The 26,182-nt window shown below is 35.4% G+C and overlaps 1 protein-coding gene across 12 annotated transcripts in view; it reads right to left on the bottom strand.

The window, feature by feature from the left end:
• The window catches only part of SUPT3H (SPT3 homolog, SAGA and STAGA complex component), a 469,983-nt gene that overhangs the window by 76,392 nt on the left and 367,409 nt on the right, over window positions 1–26,182 (bottom strand). For all 12 annotated transcript variants that reach the window (XM_081036769.1, XM_081036765.1, XM_081036768.1 and 9 more), the window contains one exon: window positions 19,392–19,502. In XM_081036769.1, the coding sequence (XP_080892895.1) occupies window positions 19,392–19,502 (111 nt within the window). The remainder of the gene's footprint in view (window positions 1–19,391; window positions 19,503–26,182) is intronic.

Below are 26,182 nucleotides of genomic sequence, written 5' to 3'. Positions count from 1 at the left end.
CTATTTTCCTAAATAGCATTCTGTAAACTGATTGAAGACTGATATTTTTAAATATAATTTAAAAGATAATCCCTGAAGCCTTACAACTGATAGCAAAGTTTCTTCTTACTGGTTATGTGAAGCTTTGTTTCTCAGTGCTGACTGAGGTGATAAGTGCAAGGTCAATCAATAAAACAGGAACATATCAGCTCCAACTATGATTCCAGGATGATGCTACGAGCTGAGCTTTATGCTTTCCCCACTAAGCTAAGGGTTTGCTAATGTTTGGTGGATAACTATGCACTGAGCACATGCATTTTAAAACAGTGCTTATGAGGTAATTTGGGCATTATTTTGCATTAGATTCCAGAGGAATCGATGATTAATGAATAATGGATAGTAATAACGAAGCAACCGTATCGTTCTTTGTGTTGCCCGGCAGTGATCTATAAACTGTTTAATCACAGGCAGTGGAGAGGCCATCTACATAGGGCATACCAAGTTCAGGGGGCCTAAAACTGATCAGGGAGATTGGACTTTGTCCACTGGAAGGTTGTTCTCCCTTCAGACCAGCATTCCGTCCATCTGTCCATCCATTTATCCATAGTTTATGTTGAGTTCCATATAAGCAAAAAGCATGGTATTCTGCGGAGGGAGGTACCAAGATGATTACAGCATGGTCCCCTGGCCTACCTGAGGATACATCCTCATTAGGTTTGGGTCAGACTAGGAAATACGAAGTATCTTGGAGGAAGTGGGTCAAAGTCTAGGACTTAACTCAAAAGGAGAAAACAATTGAGAGAAAGTCAGAAAAATAAGAAAGAGATGGGATCTGGACTCCGCTTATCATTCTCTGCATCACTGGGAACTCCTTGGGCCTAGATCCAGCCAAGTCAGAAAAGAATTATTTTTCTGGACCCTGACCTTTAAAAAAAGTACAGGTGCTCAGAAGCTGTCGTGAGATAAAAGAGGAGACAGTGACAAAATTCTCCTGAGCAAGTATGTAAGGAATACTACTACCAAAATTACGAATAAATTTGGTGAGCTTATTCATATAATATTATAGTATTTTTCTTTCCATTGAGGAAAAAATTAAAGAAAAATTTTCAGTTTAGGTTGGAAGAAAAGTGTTTAACTATCAGAAGCTGGAATAACCTGGGAATAGAGATTTCACAGTTAAATTCTTAGGAGATTTTTGGAAACAGTATAAATTCTCATTTGTCTCAAATAATTTAGGTAAAATCCTGCTGAAATGCACTAAGAGAACGGACCAAAGATCATACTAGTCAACTTAAAGTATCACCGCCAAACACTTTTGTGGAATTACAGATCTTTTCACCTAGATATTTGAAACATTAAAATTTCATATGTGTACAAAATATATTTTAAGAGGGCATAATGACTCCACTAGTAGAAATTTAGGAATAAGCGAAAGCAGGAGTAGGAAACTTTTCTGGGTAAGGGTCCTTCCCTGATCCTCAAGCTGGAAACATATTATTAAAGCCAGTTTGCAATGGACTGCATGTTTCATTCTTTCCTTTTAATCTGAAGCTTCCAAGTTCTCTAAGCTCTCATTCCTGGAAAAGCTTTTGGCAGTGACTTGTTGCAACCCACAATTTCTATAGCGTTTCATCTTTCTTACCATACTCTTTCTGCGTCTAAGCCTCACTTCCCATATGTGGTTAGTAATGCCACCACCACCGGAAGGAAAATGGTCCTCAGCATGGGCTGTCTGTCCACATATGGGCAGAGCAGGAAAGGAGTCCAGTGTTCATGGACCTCAAGGTACTCTGAAACTATAAAGACCACATTACTACTCATTTTACACAAGTGCCAATGGACACGGAAACATCAGGGAATTCTTCGAAGGTACAAAGAAAGCCAACGAGTGGATCTGGGTCTCCATCTCACACTCAGATACCAGGCTGGGCCTCCCTTTGCAGTTCTCAGAAGGGAACTCTCACGGGCCCACTTGTCATCTCTACTTTTCAATTCTATTCGGATGATAATGATTTACATGAAATACTATCAGTGAAAGTTTTGGTTCATACAAGACAGCCTCCTTTCCTTCCTCCCTCCCTTCAAGACACTCATAATCATACTTCTTTCTAGGTAGTTGTAATAATTAAATGATATCATACCTTTAAAACCCTTAGAAGACAGCCTTTTTAAATGAGACTATATGTGTGTGTGTAGACATACATGAAATACACACACACACACAATTGTACCTATCAAAAAGATTGTGTGTGTGTGTGTGTGTGCGTATACAGAGGGTGCCAAAAAAGTACACATTTTAAGAAAGGAAAAAACTGTATTAAAACTGTAATACTCAATATATTCCGATAACAAAAGATGAATACAAGTCATGTGTACACAATTTTTTGGCACCTCCGGTACATGTATGTGATTTTAAAAAATAAAAGCAACATCTTAATGGAAATATGATGCTCACATCTCTGGTGCTGATTTTCTAACAAAAGCAGTCCTCTACGTGATGCTTCTCTGAAAAGCACGTCAATACCAAGACTGACTAAACCATGCAAATATGACCGACACCCTCCTGAGACAGCTTTCCCTGGTAGAACACGGGGAGTTGCACATCCGTTTTTACGAGTGCGAATGGGGCCTCCCGAGTCTTTTGGAATCAACACCTCCAGCCCTCGTGGGACTGCGGCCAAGTAGCCTAGAAGATCTATTCTTTGCTTACAATAGCTTGTGAAGCATGACACCAGAATCTGTAATCCAAGTGTTTTAAATGCTCCCATACCATTTCAAGCACAATCATGAAATTTAAAAATACTCCTTTACCATCTTATAGAACAGAAAAAAAGAGCAGTTCTTCACAAAGCTTGTTTAAGTGATATATTTGAGTATCTAAAACCTACTCTACAAATACTTTATTACTTCCACGCTCTATCAGCACAATATTGGCTTTTCATTAGCAAAACACACACTAAATATTAAGGTTATCCCCAGTGGTGACAGCTGGTAACCTGCAACCTTGAGTGAGCCAGTGAACTACTAGAAAATTAGTTCAAACTGATGCATCATTTTGTGAAACACTCTTAAGAATTAGCTCTTTAGGATCTCTCTTTAGAAATATGAAACCCTAGAAACCACCACCACAAATAGCCAACATTTTAAATAACTGCCAAGCCACCTGCTTTTCTCTAGGAAACATCATAAAACTCACAACTTAGCAAAGCTATGTAAAGCTTACAAAGTCTCTATCTTTCTGATGAAGTTAACTTTTTCTGTTTGAGATACTTTATTTCCCCCTTTTCTGAGAAACATAAAGTCCCCACATCAGATTCAGTTCAAAGCGCAGAGTTATTTGCAAAAGAAGATCTCAACAGAAGTGGGTGCCAGAGAACACGTCTTTGTCACTTTAGTCTGGACTTGGCATAGCGTTTCAGATGGTATTCATTTGGAGTAAAGAGACCGATAACATAACATGTCCAATCCTCCTCTCTAAGTGGGTAAGGGCAGAAGTGGGTAAGGGCAGAAAAACATAAATTCATCTGTCTATAGGCAACCAAAAACATACCAACTCATCTTGGAGCAATTTAACCAATAAGATGATTTAGAGGACAGTTCCGTGGCACCATTTTTGGAAGGCAAAGGCTTAGCAGAAGGAACATAAATCAAAGGTGACTGGCAGGTAAAGGATATATGCAGCAATCAGCCAAACATGTGCACACTGGCACAAATTCAATGAGATCATTTATAAAATTTTTAAGGCAGGAGTACACAAAAGGGGGTCTGGTGCTAACTAAATCCACAGATAGCTTACATGCCGCTGAAATAAACACTTCCAGATGCGGGTGTACAAAAACCTTTCACAGAAAGAAATGTTTTCTTTCATAAATCTGAAGGACGGACTCTTAGCAGGGAAGGGCTGAAAGTCTGAAATTGAGACTGAGCGTCGTGCAGCCTGGAAGGGCTCGCGGAGGTGGAACGGCTGACCATGTGGTTAATGAGGCAGAGCACACAGTGTGTCTCCATCGAGAAGCATCACTGCAAGCAGGAAGCCCGAATTTCTGTTAAAACAAGGGAAACCTACTAACAACATGTTATTCCATCAGTCCTCTAAAATCTGGTGTCTGCGTCAGTGTTGCTCTCATAACTTTCCTCAGAGTTTCTTTTTCTGGGGGGCAGGGGTGTGTGGTGGTGCAGATAGTGGGTTCACACAGAGATGAAAGCCTCTAATCAAAGTTTAGAGAAATGATGCTTTGGAACTTACACCAGCACAAAGCTATTGCAGGCATGGCTTTTATGATGAAAAAAAAATTTGAAATCTGGTTAGATTATAGTCATCTTTCCGGAATGCATGACCAAATTCATTAATGGCTTAGAAAGTCAATTTGTTCAGCAAAGCAGCCTAATAATATGTGGGACTTTCTGGTCATATATATAAACACTCCCAAAAGTTCAAACAGAAAGCTAAAGTGTTTTTGTTTTTTTTTAAGTTCAGGTGATCTATGCATTGAGCTTCCTCCACCCTGTCCCCCATCCCCCAAGGAAATCCCCTTGCAATTAGTTTCCTTGTTGAATCTTTAAACTTCATGCAAATTCTCTGTAAGCATCTGACCACTAAATTTATTCTTGAGAATATTTTTAATTGTTTTATGCATTGAGCCATATTATAAACTTGCCATCTTTTATTCTTTTATTCGGGGTCTTGTTCTAATTATTCTTTAGGCCAAGTATCTTCTGAATACATTCTATCTTCTCTGTGTTCAATGTCACTGCCTTGGTAGAGGCTTTGCTGGTTTCTTGCCGGCAATATTGCGGCAGCCACCTCCTGGTCTCTCAGCCTGTTATATATATATCCTCTCCAGTTCCTTCTCTTCACCATCGTCTGAGTTACTTTTCCACGATACAGATTTGCTCATGTCAGCCTCTTGCTCAAAACTCTAAAACAGCTTCTTGACTGCATCTGTTGTTTAAAAAGAAATTTCCCATACAAAATCTTACTGAGCACGCAATATGTATTAGAGATAAAAATGTACCTGTATTAGTTAGAGGAAAAACTGCAGTATTTGTAAAATACATGTGACATAAGTTGGGGATTCTGCAGGGCGGTTAGATAACTGCTGGCCTACATCAGAAAGTCGAGGTAAACTGGTTTGGAATTCAAAGACCTTCGCAAAATGTCATCACCCTCCTCCCCCATGCTTCATCACCCCTCAGTGTACTCCAGACTCACTTCCTCTCCTTCACCTAAACAGCCATACTGCTGTCATGCATTTATCTCTGCCCGCCCCCTCGCCATTTTATTCCTGATTTTCTTTCTGCCTGAATTGTCTTTTCAAAATTATTAACTCATTTCCCTCACCTCTGTCTCATAAACTCAGTTCAAATGTTAACGAGCCCACAAAGCTTCCTTGACTTCTCAGGAAAACTGTGCCCTCCTTCTCGGTACCTGGGCACTTCGTCCACTCTTCAGTGACACCAACAATCACATGGCACTGCTTAGACTCCTTTGTTATATTGGAACATCCAGTTACTCATCTCCAGGTACCATACCGCCATTTCAACATATTTCTAGCCAGTGTATTTTGCAAGTGTTCACTGAATTAATATACGGCAATATCAGAGCTGTAAGGATCATAGGACACGTTGGGATATTAACACTGGCGCTTCCACTTCTAAATCATGTGTAGTCCAATTGTACAAATAATGCATTCTGCCAAATGAATTGTTATTACCTAGTCCACACTCAGAAAGCAAGTTGCTGTCCTTTTTATGTGAAGTGTGCTTTCATCTTACCAGGAAGGCATGTGCTTTGAATTGTTTTTCCAGCAGTGTTGGGTGACAGATTGACTCGTAGCAGTACAGTCTTACCTTGCCTTCTTATTCATTTCTGATTTTAACCATCTGTGAGCTGACTGTGTGGGTGAAAGATATTGCTTGTCACCTAGAACTGAAGTGAAGTTAGTTTACCCACAGGAGGGTCGGCCCCTAACACTGTCTTCATTAGACAACAGAAGAAAAGCACAGTATAGAGGACAGGCTAGTTTTCTTTCTCTTCCCCCCTTCCCTCCCCTCGCCTCTTCTCTTTTTCTCCCCCCCACCCCCATTTTAAAAACACCAAAAGCTTGCTTGGATGAAGAATGCTTGTCAATTATAACTTATTTACTTATTAGACTCTTACCTAATTAGTCTAGAATCCAGGAATGGGTGTTTTAGGTTAGATCAGGAATGCAGAATTAAATCAGAGCCAGAAATGTAGTCTCTAACTTCTCTACTGGAAACTATAAAATCTGCACAAGTGTTTAAATTGGAATTGACAGGAACTTGTAGGCCAGGCTGTGAACTTCTGGAGCCAGAGAGTCAACTCAAATACTCCATCCATGGTATTTCCACCAGGGGTACAGTCACCTTGAATGCACCTGGGCAAATTCAGAGCCTGACACTGGGCTCTGCCCTCGTGACCTCTGCCAACTAATCCGCCAAAATATTTCCAGATCTGGAGTGCCTACTTCACAGTTTGGGTATATGCCCAGAATTGCAAGTGCGCTCCAATCAGGTGGGAGAGCCTATCCAGGTGCCAGGGCAAGAATTAACATATGACGGACATATGGGCTATGAATTCTCTCTTCTGCAGCTTGGGGTCACATAGAGGCGGAGTGTGGAGTAGAATATTTGATCTACGCATACATAGCCTACGGGGTTTTGGATTAAATCAAATCATAATTAAAACGCCAGTCAGGGAAACAATGTATAATTATTTTTTTCCTGCACATTTTTCCTACGTTGGATATAGCCTTTAATATACACAGGGCACAATAAGAGTAAGGTATCAGTTTCACTTCTGGAAGGTGTAAATTTTCCACTTAAAACAATCTACTTATTATGTTGTGGGATTAACTTTGCAACTACATCAGTAAATTAAATAACAGTTCAATACTTATATTTGTGTGACTAAAATATGTAACACTATTTAAGAAATCATCAAAAAGTAAATCATCTCCAGTGCGATAGACTCTTATCATGGCTATTTGAAAGGATTTTTGTCATGCTATCAATAAAACAGTACACAAATGTTTCACTTAAACAAAACACACTTATGAATGTTAGATGTTTCTGGCAATGGTAAATAAATAATCTTTTTAAACAAAACTTATGAGTTCTGTTCTAATATTAATCTGGTTTAGACATAAAATCTTAATTAAAAATTTTAAATAGCAGTTTTGCTAGGTGAATGCAAGCAATTTAATATATTGACTGTTATATATCTAACTCAATACTTTAAACAATCTTCCTGTTTAGTCATAGACTTAAAATGTTTCTTGCCATTTTTAGAGTACGATTTTTAAGTTTTGAGATAACTCAGTTTAGTTTAGTTCCTTCCAACTAATCCTTTTGCTGCTTTCATGAATTTATGAGTTAAAGGAATCCTATGTTTTTTTTTTAAAGAAAAAATAATTTCCTTTTGGGAGTTACTCAAAATATTTTTCCATTCTATCCCCACTCCTTCAGAAGACTGCAAAAACCTAGAAACTATAATAACACATTGAAATCTAAAGATTTGGTCCTTTTAAAATATTCTGCTCAAAAAATTCTTCTTATCAATTACTCCTCTTTCCTTGCTCTCATATTCAAATTCTTCCTCCATTCTCGAAGACATAGCTTGCCTTTTACAATGAATGGAAATTCATTAACTTCTTGAACTACTTCAAATTTAAAAAGACCTTAAAGGATATAAGCTTACAGAAAACTCACAGGGCTGATTAGGGCTATCAACTTTCATTTGTATTTTAACCATTCTCCCAACAGAAATGACTGTTTTTCTCCTTTTCCAACTATGTTCCTGAAAATTCTAGTATTCTTTGCAGAATTTCAAGGGGCCTCATAGACGTTGGATTTGAATGTCGATTTACAATTTTTATGATATTCAAAATAAAGAACCAGTCAGAAGTAAATAATACAATAATAAAATAAAGAATGCACTAGAAGGAATCAGCAGCAGAATAGATTAAACAAAGGATCAAACAGCCATTTAGAAGACAAAGTAGTAGAAAACACACCACTGGAACAGCAAAGAGAAAAAAAGAATAAAAAAAAAAAGAGGATAATTTAAGAAACCTCTGGGACAACATCAAACATAATATCATTTGCATTACAGGGGTACCAGAAGAAGAGAGAGAGCAAGGAATTGAAAATCTGTTTGAAGGAATAATGATGGAAAACTTCCCTCACCTGACAAGGGAAACAGACATACAAGCTGAGGAAGCACAAGAAGCCCAAACAAGATGAACCCAAACAAGGCCTACACCAAGACACATTATAATTAAAATGGCAAAGGTTAAAGACAAAGAGAGAATCTTAAAAGCAGCAGAAAAAAAGCAGTTAGTTACCTACAAGGGTGCTTGTAGGTAACACCCTTAAGACTGTCAGCTGATTTTTCAATAGAAACTTTGCAGGAAAGAAGAAACTGGTGTGAAATATTCAAGGTGATAAAAAGCAAGGAACTACAGCCAAGACTATTCTACCCAGCAAGGCTATCATTTAAAATTGAAAGAGAGCTAATGAGCTTCCTAGAAAAGAAAAAAGCTAAAGGTGTTCATCACTCCTAAGCCAGTATTACAAGAAATATCAAAAGGACCTCTTTAAGAAGAAGGGGGGGAAAAGATGAATAATAAAATGGCAGTAAACATGTATTTATTAATAATCACTTCAAAGGTAAATGGATTAAATGCTTCAATCAAAAGACATAGGGTAGCTAAATGGATAAGAAAACAGGACCCACTCATATGCTGTCTACAAGAGACCCACTTCAGATTGAAAGACATACCGACTGGAAGTTAAGCAATAGAAAAAGATATTTCATGTGAATGGAAACAAAAAAAGTTGGGGCAGCATTATTTATATCAGACAAAACAGACTTTAAAACAAAGGCTATAACAAGAGATGAAGAGGAACATTACATAATTTTAAAAGAATCAATCCAATGAGAGGATATAACTCTTGGAAACATTTATGCATCCAACATAGCATCTAAATACATAAAGCAAATATTAACCAACATAAAGGGAAAGATCGACAGTAATACAACCATATTCGGGTAATTTAACACCCTACTGACACCAGTGGACAGATCTTCCAGACAGAAAAGAAACAAGGAAACAGCAGCCTTAAATGACACACTAGACCAGATGGACTGCATTAATATTTTTAGAGCATTTTACCCCCAAAGCAGCAGAATATACATTCTTTTCAACTGAACAGAGAACATTTTCCAAGATAGACTACATGTTGGCCACAAAACAAGTCTCAATAAATTTAAGAAGACTGAAATAATATCAAGCGTCTTCTCTGACCACAAGACTATGAAACTAGAAATCAGTTACAAGAAAAAAAAAACACCTACAAAACACAGAAATACATGGAAACTAAACACATTTTACTAAATAATGAATGAGTAAACAATGAGATTAAGGAAGAAATCAAGATACCTGAAACAAATGAAAATGAAAACAACCTAAAATATATGGGACACAGCAAAAGCAGTCCTAAGAGGAATATTCATAGAAGAAATACAGGGCTATCCCAAGAAGTAAGAAAAATCTCAAATAAACAATCTAACCTTACACTTAAAGGAACTAGAAAAAGAAGAGCAAACAAAGCCCAAAGTGAACAGAAGGAAGGAAATAATAAAGATGAGAACAGAAATAAACAAAATACAGCCTGAAGAAACAATACATAAATTAATGAAACCAAGAACTGGTTGTTTGAAAAGATAAACAAAATGATAAACCTTTAACCAGAGTCATCAAAAGAGAGAGAACCCAAATAAATAAAATCAGAAATAATAGAGAAGTGACACCACAGAAACACAAAAGATTATGAGAAAATATTACAGACAACTATATGCCAACAAGTTTGACAATCTGGAAAATGAATAAATTTGTAGAAACATACAATCTTCCAAGACTGAATCAAGTAGAAACAGAAAATCTGAAGCAACTGATTACTACTAGAGATATCAAATCAATAATCAAAAAACGCCCAACAAACCAAAGTCCTGGATCAGTGTTAATTTCTCTCTGAATTTTACCAAACATTCAGAGAGAAATTAACACTGATCCTTTCAAACTATTCCAAAAACTTCAAGAACACAGAAAGCTCCCAAGCTCATTTTACCAGGCCACCATTAATTACCCTGATTCCCAAACCAGACAAAGCTATTACCAAAAAAAAACCCACAAAAAACAAAAAACAAAAAACACACACAACGAAACTATAAGCTGATATTCCTTATGAACATAGATGCAAAAATCCTCAACGAAATATTAGCCAACTAAATACAGCGATACATGAAAATGATCATACACCATGATCAAGTGGGATTTACGCCTGGGCTGCAAAGTTGATTCAATATCTGCAAATCAATTAATGTGATACACCACATAAACAAAGTGAAAGATAAAAATCATATGATCATATCAATAGATGCAGAAAGTGTCTGAAAAAAATCCAGTATCCATTGATGATAAAAACTCTCCGCAAAGTGGGAATAGAAGGAATGTTCCTCAACATAATAAAAAGGCCGTGACAAATCCACAGCTAATCTCATACTCAACAGGGAAAAGCTGAAAGTGTTCCCCTTAAGATCAGGATGAAGACAGGGGTGCTCACCTTTACAGTTTTATTCAACAAAGCATTGGAAGTCCTCACCACAACAATCAGACAAGATAAAGAAATAAAGGGCAACCAAATTGGAAAGGAAGAAGTAAAACTGTCATTATTTGCAGACGACTTCATACTATACATAGAGAACCCAAAATATTTCACCAAAAACCTATTGGAACTGATAAATGAATTCAGTAAAGTAGCAGGATACAAAATTAATATTCAGAAATCGGTTGCATTTTTATATACCAATAATGAACTGTCAGAGACATTAGTTAAGAAGACAATTCCATTTACAATTGCAGAAACAAACAAACAAACAAAATAAATAAACAACCCCCTCCAAAAAAATACTTAGGGATAAATTTAACCAATTAGGTAAAAGACCTGTCCTATAAGACACTGAAGAAATAAACTGAGGAAGATACAAATAAATGGAAGCACATACGAAGCTCACGGATAGGAAAAATTAACATTGTTAAAATGTCCATACTATTCAAAGCTTCTATAGATTCAATGCAATACCTATCAAAATACTAATGGCATTTTTCACAAAACTAGGACAAACAATCTCAAAACTTATATGGAACCTCAAAAGACCCCAAATAACCACAGCAATCTTGAGAAAGAAGAACAAAATTGGAAGTATCACATTACCTGGTATCAAACTATACTACTTGGCCATAGTAATCAAAATAGCATGATATTGGCATAAAAATAGACACATACAAGGTGTGATCAAACAATGCAGTGAATGTTTAAATGAAAAAAAAATTATTACAGTAAAAGACACATTGCCATTAATCCCGCTCAATATACTACCCCTCGCTTTGAATCCACTTATACCATCCTTCTTGATACTTTCTGAAGCAGTTCTGGAAGTCCCCTTTTGTGAGTGTCTTAGTTGCACTGTCGTGGCTGCCTCTATGTCCTGAATCATTTTGACTTTGGGGAAGAACCAGAAGTTGCATGGTGCCAGATCCGGTGAATAAGGTGGATGAAGACACACTGTAATGTTTTTATTGAACAAAAATTGCCGTATACCAGAAGCGATGTGTGACATGGAGCCTTTGCATTGTGATCACAAAATACGGTGAATGTTGCTGTCGGGTGCCATCCAATGGAAAGGCAGGGATCTTCAATACGGGAAGCAGTGCATCCAACCTTAGTAACAGTGTGTGACAAGCTTCAACTTGGTCAGTGCAATCAGTTGGGTGTGAGTTACGGTTGAGAGAAGGTGCGTTTTAAAGTGTGAGGCAAATCATCCTCCACCATGACAATGCTCCGTGTCACAATTGCTTCCAGTATGGCAATTTCTGTCAAATAAAAACATTACGGTGTGTCCTCATCCACCTTATTCACTGGATCCAGCATCGTGAAACGTCTAGCTCTTCCCCAAAGTCAAAATGATTCAGGACATCGAGGCAGCCATGATGGTGCAACTAAAGACACTTACAAAAGAGGACTTCCAGAACTGCTTCAGAAAGTGGCAAGAATGATGGGATGAGTGTGTTCGAAGCAAGGGGGAGTATTTTGAGGGGGATTAATGGTAACGTCTTTTACTGTAATAATGTTTTTAAATTTAAACATTCACTGTAATTTTTGCTCACAAAACAGATTAATGGAACAGAATAAAATTCCATACCTATATGGTCATTTAATCTATGACAAAGGAGGCAAGAACATACAGTAGGGTAAAGACACTGTATTCAATAAATGGTGTTGGGAAAACTGGACAGATACATAGAAAAAAATGAAAATGGACCACCTTCTTACACCACTTGCAAAAGTAAACTCAAAATGGATTAAAGACTTAAATGTCAGACCCGAAATCATAAATATTCGTCAATGCTACATCTGATAAAGGGTTAATATCCAAAATTTATAAATAACTCATACAACTCAACACCAAAAAAACCCACAGAAACAATATAATTAAAAAAATGGGCAGAAGACATGAACAGACATTTTTCCAAATAGAACATACAGATGTCTAGTAGACATATCAAAAGATGCTCAACATCACTAATTACCACAGAAATGCAAATTAAAATCACAATGAGATATCACCTCACACCTGTCACAATGGCTGTCCTCAATAAATCAAAAAACAAGTGTTGGTGAGGATGTGGAGAAAAGAAACTCTCATGCACTGTTGATGGGATTGCAAATTGGTGAAGCAACTATGTAAAATGTTTTGGAGGTTCCTCAAAAAATTAAAAATAGAACTACCTTATGACCCAGTAATTCCACTTCTGGGTATTTACCTGAAGAAATCCAAAACACAAATTTGAAAAGATATATGCACATGTATGTTCATTGGTGTACTATTTACAATAGTCAATATATGGAAGCAACCCAAGTGCCCATTGATAGATGACTAGGTAAAGAAATTGTAGTGCATATATAGAATTACTCAGTTATAAAAAAGAATGAAATCTTACTATTTGCGACAACATGAATAGACGTAGAGAATATAATGCTAAGTGAAATGAATCAGAGAAAGACAAATACCATATCAACTCACTTATATGTGGAATCTAAAGAACAAACTAAGCAAACAAACAAAACAGAAACAGACTCATAGATACAGAGAACAAACTTATAGTTGCCACAGAGGAGGGGGGTTGGGTCGTTGGGTGAAAAAGGTGAAGGGACTAAGAAATGCAAATTAGTAGTTACAAAATAGTCACGGGGATGTAAAGTACAGAATAGAGAATATAGTCAGTAATGTTGCAACAACCATGTAAAGTGCCAGGTGGTGTACATCTGAAACTAAGATAAAATAATACTGAATGTGAACTGTAACTGAAAAAAATAATTAAAAAAAGAGAAAAGAAATTGAATGTGAGGCATTCTTAAAGGAAATTTCATATTTTGATCCTTATTTGTGTGTTGCAAACATTCTTGAAGAACCAATGATATGAACGCATCCCTAGCACCCCTAATAGTTTTATATACATCAAAGTAAATGGCCACAGTGGAAGAGGTGAACAGGTATTGATCGTCATGCTGACCACAGTGCTTTGGACTCAGAACTCCTTAGATTTTTATATGCAAATGCTGTGGCCCCCTGGGAACACAGTGCCCTCCTCGTCTTAGGAGGAGTTAATGGGCAGCATCTACATCACTGTTTCCTTGTCAACCAAAACATGTGGACTTCGATTTTTTTTTCATACTGTCATTAGACCGTATCTCATAAAACCTTTTGAATTAAAAAAAAAAAAATGAACTGAGTGAGAGTCAGGAGGCTGGACTGGAGGGCACCTCTGACATTCACCGTCAAGGTGCCCTTGGGCACAGTACAAAGCATCTCAGAGATAGAAACTAACTGGCTTTCTGAAGTCTTAGCTTGCTTTAAAATACTGATTCTGTCTCAGAATTTAAGATAGCTTAGTGGATACTGAAGCAACTCACTTCTAGAAATGCACTTAAGGTATTATTGAGGTTGCTTAAACGAGCAATTTTATTGTCTCACTCACTCCAGTTCAATAAAAGGCACCTGATGATATGCAAGCTTAGGGGGTTCACATATTCTTCTACAGTGAGTGTCACTCAGGAAAAACTAAAATAGATTTAGGCATTACACACGGGATTATGTCATCTCACTCAGTGATCACAGTTTTCTTTCTCTGGCTTTCAAAATTATAGACCTGGTTTTATATCAGCCACTCGCAGCACTTCCCAATTGAGCTTTGGAGCAGATAGCCATGGGCACCACCCACTGCTTGTAAACAGCGAGGACCCTAGATAAAACATATGTCTAACAGTCTTCTATATAATAGACAAACAGTATGCTGGGTTTGTCTTTGGGATATTTTCTCTGAGAGACAAAACAAAATGCTGTAACTGTAAAAGTCCCCTTCATTCACAAAATTTTAAAATGTTTTTTTACGTCTCAACTTGCACAAGTAAACTCTACAAATACTTTTTAAAAGATCTATTACCAAAAGCATTTGAATTTTTAAACTGTGAGAAGAAAATACTTCTTCAAGCAATTACATTTCAAGTAATTTTCTGATAGGACAATTCACTTAAAGCTTTTCTACACCTTTGTTTTGGGCCCTGATGTACTTCTTAATGTCAGTTTGTTCCCTATACTTTCCCTTATTGTCTTAGTTTTCTAACACGCTAATACTATTTTCATAAACAGCAAAATGAAGACATTTTAAAGACTGAGGGAAAAAAGGCTAGTAATAATTTATTTTTAAAAACTTATCCCTAACTTTAATATTCTCATCAGTCTCTGAAAACTTTTAAAATAACTTACACAATTATATAAACTCATAAAAACTGAATTTGATAAAGTTTTATAAATTTGAGGGCAGGCCATTTGTTCTTTAGATTTCTGTTTCATAAGAGCTAGTATACAAAAGCTAGCTGGTAGGCAAAAATCGAGTGGTAACTATGCATAGTCAGTTACTGACACCTTATTTTTTAAGGTGATAATGGTGATAAAACCCATTAATGCTCTTCAACCATTACTTATGCAAAAAAGTAAAAATGAGTATTTATTCTCAGGAACAATAATCTTTCAGTTATATTTAAATTTTAATGGTATAAACTATTAGTCTATAAAATAAATCACATTATTCAGGTTTTAGTTTCTTCTGGGATTACAAAGTGAGGCCTCTGTGTGTTGTGTGTGTGTTTGTGTGTCTGTGTTGTTGGCTGGTGGTTGGGGGACAGCTTCTATTTTATTAACACACATTCTATTTAACGCACATTCTACTGATGTGCGTTAGAAAATATATTACAGTTACTGCAGCTACTAGTACTTCCACTATTATTAATATAATTTATAAGAGCTTACCACATACCAAATTGACAGTACTCCTTCAATTCCATCATGACGCACATTCTATTATTATATTCATTTTACAGGTGATGAAACTAGCCACAGAGAGGTTACAAAACTTCCTTAAGGCTACTTAGCTAGTAGGTGGCAGAGCTGGGGTCTGAACCCTGGCCATCTGGCTCTAGGAGCAAGTCTTAATCGCCACACAGTATGGTCTCACAATAATATCAACTACTATGAGTAAAAAGACAATATAAGATGACAAGCGTCAAAATCACTTAGGGCATTCTAGGTTACATAAGCACTCTAAAAACGACTACAAATCACAGACTCTGAAGTGATTTTCAGAATTATTTAGGAAAAATCAACAAGCAAGAAGTAAAATTAGTCTGTTGAACAGTCCTTTAGCATGTGTATACAGAAGATCAGGCCTCTAGGGGTGTGGACAGCTGCAAACGTGTGTTTTAGGAGAAAGATTTTGGAGCTGGGAGTTAGAAGGCCTGAATTTTCAGTCTTGGTTCCATCATTTCATCTAATTAATAGGTTAACCTCAGAAAAATTACTTAAGTCTTCTAGATATGATACGTTCTCTGATCTTGTGCGTAAGATTGAAAATAAATGAAATCATAGAAAAGAAAAAAATTACCAATGAAAACCAATATGCCAAAGACATACAGGCACACCTTGGAGCTAATGCGGGGTCAATTCCAGATCACTGCAGTAAAGCAAGTATCACAATAAAGCCAGTTGTAGTATTTTTGCTGGTGGAGGGTTTTGCCTTTAATTTGTAAAAATCACAAATCTGTGAAGTGCAATGAAGCGAAGCGCAGTAAAAGCAGGCATGCCTGTACTGTTATAATTGCTGAAGTGGGAATAGGCGGCTTACAAATGTCTCCACAACACTCACCTGAGTGGCAGGCAGCTGATGTTTATGCTATCTTCCCCTTTTCCTCTCTACTCCCGTGGCTACTGAGTGCAAAGCATAGTTTGTACTCTTTCCTCTCCTCCACCTAACATGGCTTTAATCATTCCTTTCTTCTATCATTTCAACTAATTCCCAAAAGAAAGAGAAGAACTCACAATTCTTTATATAATGAATTGTATTCCTGAAACTGACCGTGTTGTGATTTTGTATAAAATCATTTCAGAAGACACATAGTAGAAAATAGAATGATGCCTCACTTAAAGCAGATTTTTATTGGTTTATTGATTTATGTTGGAATTAAGTTTCTGTGTAACCTACTGGTTGTTAATTTTCCAAATTAATTTCAAATTATTGGAAACTGGCTATGTATGAATCAAGTTACAGGTACTCTAAATTAGATGTCGTATTTATATGTACAACAGACAAACACTCTACATTCAGAATGACATGTTGCAAAGATAAGATCTCTGTGTTTCATACATATAAAGTAGTTGCTTATGGGCATTTTCGTTTACAAAGGAAATTTTACGTTGGAGGTAAGTTAGCTTAGCCTTTCTGGATGAAAATTTAGGTTTCAATCTATGCCCACATGCCTCCTTTCCTGCTAGGATCTACGACTCAGAGCTTAGGTAGCAAAGTGTCCCTAGTGCCACATAAAGTATCATCTCAGGGAATGGGCATTGGAGACCTGAACATCAGCATTTTCCCATGCCAGGAACACCTCCTTTTAGTAGTAGAAGGTTATATGAGAGCAGGGTGGGGTGGCCACAGGGTTAGCATACTCAGTCTGCAAATCCATTCCACTTTAAAGAGAATTTTTAACTTTAACAGGGAGATTTATATATTATATACATACACCACGAAATGGTGTCCCCCATATTACTCATGATACAAAATGGTACAGGCATATTCAGCCCTGTAGGTTGGGTGAATTCTTTTAGCTCCAGGTACTGGAACAGACCTTTCAAGGTAGGTCCTTTCTGAGGAGTGGTAGAAACTGCGGGGCCCCTCTGTGGTGGAGCTCTGTACCATTTGCTGTTGATTTGTCCATCTGCTCTCGCAGTGGCTAAGAGAACCTACTAGGTCATGGCTTATTTGTTCTGTTTTCCAGATCTATTTAAATTAAGCATTTTAAAATTGCATCAATAGTTTTGAAAAGTATATTGGTTGTATACTATTGATAAAAATTAGCTTAAACTATATCTTAATTTAGTTTCAAGAATGTTTCCTAACCATATACTACAATCTTAGATTACGAAAGCAATAATACATGAATAATAGATTACCATGTTACACATGGGGAAATGATTACACACACACACACACACACACAAATAAACATACACATATAAATGTCATCATGCAAGATGGTTCTCAAATGATCTGCCTAGTTTTGTTTAAAATGAAAAACTTGAAGGATGAAGCAGCCACTACTGCCACCACTTCCTTTTAGAGAAAATACCACAGACTTCATGATTAGGCGATTTTCCCCTTGTATTAGATACACTTTCCTTTATGTAATTTTATCCATTATTTTTAGTTACCATTTTAAGGTTATTTCTCAAAAATCCCGTTTCCCCTCGATACCCTTTAATTACTTCTAGATTATTATCAAGACTGCCTCCTTTTTCTTCTCTCTCTTGATTTCACTGTCTCAACCTATTAGTCATTATTTGGCTGTTATCTATGGATTTGATAGTTTCAATCCTTTGTTATAAGTTGGTTTTTCAATTTCAGCTGTTTTTTAAATTCTTCCAATCATCTCATATTTTTTCTAAATCTCATCTTCATTTTGGCTTATTGCTTAAAATAGTCTCACTTATCAGGTAGAAAAAAATAAAACAAGAGGTATTTGATGTCATTCTTTCTTTTTAAGTGTAATAGTCTAAAAACACTCATGAAAAAGGATATATTGCTTTAGTCAGCAGTAATAAAATCATGTTCTCAAAATATGTAAGACAAATATTAAATATTAAACAAGTGAAAATAATTGTCACCATTACAAAAAGCTTTTGGAGACCATATAAAAAGCTTCTGACACATTCTTACTGTCACATTGAGACTGTATAATTAATGATAACTAATGAAAACAGAATAGAAAGCAAGCATTCCCTTTAACTAGGATAAAGAAAAAAAGGAGATGACCTAATTTAGAAGAAATCATGGCTTCTGTCAACAGATAACGGTAAAATCCACCCTTAGCAAAAAACACATACTATGTTATACTTACTTATGTATGTATAATGTTACATATATATTCTGCTTTAGTGTGTTGAAGTAGAGGTAAATATTTAAAAAAAACCAATGGTGAATTCTACTGTTCGTCACTCATAAATCAAACCTCACTTTCTGAAAATCAATTCCTTATAAACAGAGAAGAACTTAGAGAAAGTTCTATTAACATGAATAAAGATTTTTTTTTTATAAAAGGGCCACAAGATGAGCATTCAATTAGAACACACACACACACACACACACACACACACTTTCGTTCCGCTGTTGAAATATAGTCTTTAATTCTTCATTAAAAACAACAACAACAACAAACCCTGATTATAAGCTTTAAAACCATTTGAAGATGTGAAAGACTGTCTACATTTCAGCCTACTTCAAAGCCAGTCAAGAAATCATTTCTTCTTCTTCCAACTCAAAGTATGTTTAGGAGCAGGACATCTGATAGAAGTGGTATTGCCAATCTAACCAATTTTAAAATATAAAGTGCTTCTAGCAATATTTGGATACACATAATTTGACAAAAAAAGTTTTATGAACCTAAGCTTTGAAAAATAGAAAATATAAGCGCCAACAAAAAAAGCACAATTTGTAATTGAAAGAAAATAATATTTTGTAGCAAAAAACTGTCCTTCCAAAAAGAGACAAAAATGACTAACTTTTATTTCCCAAGAGAATTATGCCACTTTTATACAACAAAATTACAGTCACCACAAATTGCTTTCAACAATTCCATTGCTTCTTCATTTGACCACTTGAAAATCAAAATTCTTTCAGATTATAAATATAACTTTTTATAACTCTGTTATTACGTACTGTGAACGGGGAAAGGGGGCCAATCTTGTGGCCGTAGCGTCGAATGGCCTCTCTGATGTGGCAGGGCTGGATGGCATTGCTGTGAGCCTCAACACCACAGGCCGCAGTGCTCTGCGACAGAAAAACACATAAATTGTTACTAAATCAAAAACACACAACAGAACTACAGTGTATAAAATATGAAAATAAACTTTTATAAAACGGACGGTTTTTTCCCTTAGGATGCACATCACTGCTGCCATATACTACATCTGAAGAAAAATTCCATTAACAAATCAAAGATGACTTTTCCATGACCCCTTACTAGCAGACCTACAAAATGCATTTTTTTATGCTCACAATATTTCACGTAGGCTGCACATCAAGGTACAAGAGAATACAGCCACTTGCATGCAGATGAGAAGTGTCACGGGGCTTGCTGAAAGAACCACAGGAAGCTATTAAAATTTTTTTTAAAACATTTATTATTATAAATGCTTTTTGGGAGCTTGTCGGGCATATTTCTGAAATAACTTGAGGGTCATCGATTTTAAAATGAAAAATTGCGATATATTTATTTGTAATACTGGGGACTTTCATAGGAGATCATTTCAACTTGGTGCTAATTTTCTAGGTGTCCTCAAGACAAAAAGAAAAGAAAAACTTTCTATTTTAATCTGCCTCATCTGTAAAAGGCAAGTTTTAAAGTAAAAAAGACATGATAAAGCAAGATTATTTACAATGAGTATGGATATCAACTCAAGAAATGTATGTGACGTAATTTTTAAAAAAATTAAAATGCACACATTATATCATGGTTCAGTTGCAGGCTCTAACTTCCCAACTACCTTGATCTGTATCATTACCAGTTCTGTCCAGTTATGTAATATCTCTGAACTTCAGTTTCCTCATCTGTAAAATTGGGATAATAATTATAATTGTTTCACATTGTGTTAGAGACCAGGTACCAGGTCATTAACATTAAAGAATTAAGAAAGAAATAGTACCTTGGGGAACTACAAGTGCGGTCTAGAAGTCATTCATAGTCACATAACGAAGATTATTTGTTTTCCTGATAATTACTATAATTACCATAATTCTTTGTAAGGGTATAATTAATACAACCTCTACGGATAGCAATTTGGCAAAATCTTATCAAAATGTAAAAGCACAACAATTTTTGGCCCAGTAATTTCATATCTAAAAATTTATCCTACAGATATATTACACAGGTACAAAATAATATACATATAAGGCGATTCACTGCAGCGCTATTTGGATTGATAAACTAAATCTTCATCAATGAGGGCACACTGAAATAAATTATGATACATCCATTCAATGAAGCAGAAACCACAGCAACCACCGAAAATAATGAGGCAGTTCCATACATACGCCTACTGAGCTCCATATATATCCTGTTTCTAAGATATACTGTGCGAAAAGACGCAAGATGTCCAACTGGGTGGCACTCGTTCAAGAACAAAAAAGAGCTGAACATTACATAGTCATTCAAACAGAGGATATTTCTGTAAGGGTCACCAAAGTCTGTAACAATTCTTATCTCTTGGAGGATAAATGGGTGACTGGAAGACAAGAGTTTGAAGAGACATTTTTCACTGCATATCTTTCTGTACTTTTAAAATACATTTTTTGTACCTTGTGCATGCTTTTCCTATCACAAATGAGTAGAATAATTTAAAAATTCCTACAAAACGAGAGCATCTGCTAATTATCCATGCTGAACCCGAAATAAGATTTAAAATATAAAAGAAAACAGAGCTTGATTATTTTTATTATTTTAACAAGATTTGAAATAAGCCAAATAGGAATTTATTCTAGGGTACCGTTCTCAATTTCCTTCCAACAATAGCCTAAATAACATATCTGCTATGCCCACAATAACACGGATTAAGTTATTTTAACCCTTCACTTTGGCACTGATATGAAAGTGCACAGGGTTTTTATTGAGTACTTTCTCGACTCTGATTCCAAATGCTTAGTTTCAGCTGGAATATATTAGAATAAATGTAATTATCAGGTATCTGATAAAGACACTTCTTGTGAGTCCATTTGGCTCCAAAATGCAAATATAACTAATACAGACTCATTAACCTGCTAGGTATAACAAAGGCTTGTGAAGTAAGTTGAGGCATTCTATCCATTTGTAGAAATGAAATGCAAATATTTAGCTATATTTGGAATCTACAGTCAGTGTCCCAGTGAAGCTCAAGTGGAAATGAGAAGAGAGACATCAAGGGGATCAATATTCTGCATGCGAAGTGAGGTTTGGGAAGTCCTTCCTGTGCCTCTCACTATGGCATCTCCTTTCGCCCTGCACAATGCATTTAGTTTTCATTTCTAAATGGCCAGTGGTGATCTACTCTTCCTCTACTTTGGTGTAGAACATTTTGTTCAAAATCTCTCCGAGCCTTTGTAATGACCATCAAATAGGATTTGAGAGGACTGGAGTAGGAGGTGTAAATTAGAAACTACCTGTGATTGCTGTGAATATTTGTGCAATATGAAGACAACTCAGTCAGCGTGGTTGAATCATGCTATCTGTGCCAAAAAAGGTGAAGTTAACTTATATAAAAATAAAAAGATTTAATTTTGTGAAAAACGTCATTAGATTTTCCATTTTGCCAATTTCAGGTTTACCTGTTACTACAATTAAGCAACTGCGAACATTAGCATGAAGTTACACCTGCACTTCTACACTTTCTTCATTTGCCCTTTGAGTTCTTTGGAAGGGAACCGCTAAATCTAGTAGCATGTTGTCAGTATTGTTTCCATCTCAACAAATATCTTCACATTTCTGTCAACATCCAGTCCCTCACCAAGGTACTTATAATCTGTTCAAATCCGAAATTCATACCAAGTTCAGAATTTTTGATTTAGCAGTGACTTTAGCATGTTTGTAATAGTCTTTTAAATTATTTTAGAAGAATTAGCATTAAATTTATATATTTTTTACCTACTATTAAAAATCATATATTTGCTGTAAACACATACGAAGAGTATTACATATATCTATCAATTCATCTTTCTCATTCTGATTATGCCCACATTTTAGGATATTCTTTACATTTTCAAAAATGTAACCCACATATTTGACAAAATACCTGTTGTCTCTAGAGTGTTTACCAAAATCTCTGTGGGGACTAAACTCTTTATTTCCTTAAGTCAAGTACAAGCTGCTTGGTCAAGTTCTGCCTATGTTGGGTCCTCTTCTTCTTAGCTGCATTCATTTTCCATTCTTGTATCCCTCCATCTTATCTTTACTTATGTCTCTTCATTCAGAAATTGATGCTGGATATTGGAAGCTGAAGTCCTACACATTTCCTGGATTTGAGTCTGCTTATCCTTGCTGGCTTGCACTGAATAAAATCTCTTGAAGTTTGAACTCTACACTGGGATACCAGAAGCTATACAGAAACTTCTGTTGCCCCATGGACCTCTTACAAGTGTCTGTGCCTGTCCTGACTCTCTTCTTTCCAATTTAAAAGCTGTAGGCAAGGTAAAAGTGTCTTATCCTTGCTCAGCCTTCCCCTTTCCAGGGTAATCCCATGTTTAAGGAGGACCCGGAATCTCAGATAGTTGCCTCTTATTTTTCTCCACATCCATTATGGTGGACTAGATCTTTTGTTACATTTGGAACACTAAGTCTTACAGAGGAGTAACACATATCTCAGATTACAGCAAATGAAAGGTTAGTACTACTATTACTAATACTTCTGTCACTCACTGACCACGAAGGTTGATACATAATCTGACTGACCAGGCAAATGTCTTCTTTCTCTCCACTGTTGTATATATAGCTCTCCCAGAGCTTTGTGCTTATAGAGGATTTCTTTGCAGATGAAGGTGGGCCATTTTTTGGCCAAAGGTTACAGTACATAATATAGTTAATTTTCTCATTTCAAAATTTAATTCAGATGTTAATAGTTAAAATTGTAGTTCTATATTAGGAAAAGCTTTTGTTTAATTAAAGAAATTAAAACTAGAAAAAGTATTTAAAAAGAAGACAAGAGAGAATTACAGAACTCAAGGATTCATACATTATTAAATCTGGAAGGAACAAAAGATATGATATATTCTAAATCTTCCCAAATTGTCCCTATTTTATGGATGACAGACTGAAGATACGAGACATGCTCAAGTATATAATGATAGTATCAGAACATGGCATACATCAAATCTCTTGCCTTCTAGTACACAAAGCTGATATATAATAGAGGCTTTATTATTTTATGTTATCACCACAGCTGAAGTTTCCAGTGAGTAAAAATCAAAATATAGCAACACTATGTAAATGTAGAAAGATGTGGATGAGGAAATAGAGAAATAATGAATATATTTGAAGTGGGACATATTAATTCTGATAACCACTAATTTTGAATTTAGGAAAATTCAGACATAGACTGGACTGGTTACTTTATTCTGGAAATCTCTGCTGTAAAGTAACTCTAATTTAATAGTTATAAACAAGGTTAGGAGACAAATGTTTAATATTTAAGAGAAAAAAAAATTCAAGAATTTCCAAACTTATAAAGAATTATTTTATGTATGCATAATTACCAGATTAACTACAGCTTCTTTTTACGTACTTTGTAAAGCAAGTCCACTGAAGAAATTATTTTAGGTAATATTTTGTTACCACAGTCTTAGTTACTGAATGAGTTGGAGAGTACGATAACTGAAATTCTTTATGAAATTATCTCTTGGAGGGATTCCAGTATTTGTAATGGCAAATGGTTTGTATTGTACAAACACAGTTGTAGATGAAAGTATAAACTTTAGACAAATTATTTTTAAAAAGTATCTGAAAGCAACAAAGACTGATACAAATTAGGTGGAAACTGGAAGGGGTATGTACAAGAAGAATGGAACGGCAGTGGGTTGAATTTCCTGTTTTTACTGATTTAGCCAGAGGGCAGGCTCCATTCAGTATAGGGGGCACACAACCTTACAGAGGCTTGAAGACCTATAAAGTAAGGAAGGAAATACCAAAAGGACAGAATCAAAAATCAGTGTACAAACATTACCCAAATCTTTCACTAACCTCTAAACTATTCCTGTCTAGAACCAAATCCAAGAAACCCAGCTAAAGCTATATGAAGAGAGATTTTAGCTGCTGTGTCTGAAGAGGAATTTGAGTTTGAAGTTTAGAGTTGAGTTTACAAAAGTAAACTGACTGCCTAACACACATATACACACACCAACTCTCTTCATAGGAATATAACAGATTCTGAAATAGCTACAATGTATTTCCCACAATGCCCAAGATATAATTCAAAATTACTAGACACATGACATGACAACATAATAATGACTTACATTAACTGGAGACTAAAATAATCCAGATATTTAATTTATCATACAAAGCTTTTAAAGCATCTATTATAACTATACTCAAGGACATAAAAGAAAATAAACTCTTAATAAATTACTAATAAAAAATAACAGTAGATAAACAGAAACTATAAAAAGAACTCAAACGGAAAATACAAAATTACAGAATAAAATATCAAAAATACATTACTGGATGGATGGGATAGTAGATTGGAGCTGACACAAGAAAGAGTCTGGAACACAAAGAATGATGAAGAAAATTTATCTAACCTGAAGAACAGAAAGGAAAGATTGAAAGAGAAATTAAACAGAAACTCAGACACTTGTGGAACAGTATCAAAGTAACTAACAAATATTTACTTGTACTCTCAGAAGTGGAGGGTAGAGAGAGTGAAGCAGAAAAAAATATCTGAGGAAATAACTGCTGAAAATTCCTACAAATTGGTTCAAGACATAAACCAGTATTCAAGAAGCTCATATTCAAGTGACCCTAAGCAGGATAAATACAAAGAAAAATGTGTATTTATATACCATGGTCAAACTGTTGAAAACCAAACTTAAAGATACAATCCTGAAAGCATTTTGAATAAAATAACATGTTACATATACAGAAACAGTAATACAAAATCTGCTGACATATAATTAAACACAATTAATGCCAGAAAATAGTGGAATTATATCATTAAAGTACTAAAAATAGAACTACCATTCCAGAATTCTATACCCAGTGAAAATATCTTCCAGGAATGAAGGAGAAATAGAGATACTTCCAAAAATATAAAAACTAAGAGGAACCATCACCAGCCAACCTTTACTATAACAAATGCTAAACAAAATTTAGTAAAATAAAGAAGGAAAATGATACCAGAAGAAAACTCTGATCATCAAAAAGAAATGAAGAACTGTGGAAATGGTAAAAGTTAAAGTCCATTTTTTCTCTTAGATTCATTGAAATACATTTTATTATTTAAGGTGAAAACCAGTATTATGTTTATAACGTATGTAGATGTAAGATGTTTGACAACCATAGCACAAAGAGCACGAGTGAAGTAGATGGACCTATACAAATACAAGTCTTATATTTTATGTGAGTAAAGTAGTACAATAATAATTTCAAGTACACTAAAAATTTAAGGATGTATATTGTAATCTTTAGCATAACCACCAACAAAAAAATGATACAAAGAGATATCACTAAGAAACCAGTAGATAAATTAAAATAGATTTCTTAACAAGTACACAATTAACTCAAAAGAAGACGGGGAAAAAAAGAGAAACAAAAATAGAGAGAACAAGCAGAATAACTGACTTATATCCAACCATGTCAATAAACACATTAAATATCATGGAAATATTATATTTAAAAGATACATATAGAAAGAAAGGAAAAGCAAGACCCAACTATAAAATTACAGATATATTGAAAGGAAATGGATAGGAAAACATATCATGTCAAT

Source organism: Rhinolophus hipposideros, assembly GCF_964194185.1.
Source record: "Rhinolophus hipposideros genome assembly, chromosome: 3".
In the NCBI taxonomy this organism is placed as follows: domain Eukaryota; kingdom Metazoa; phylum Chordata; class Mammalia; order Chiroptera; family Rhinolophidae; genus Rhinolophus; species Rhinolophus hipposideros.
This window is presented reverse-complemented; position numbering and strand designations above follow the sequence as displayed.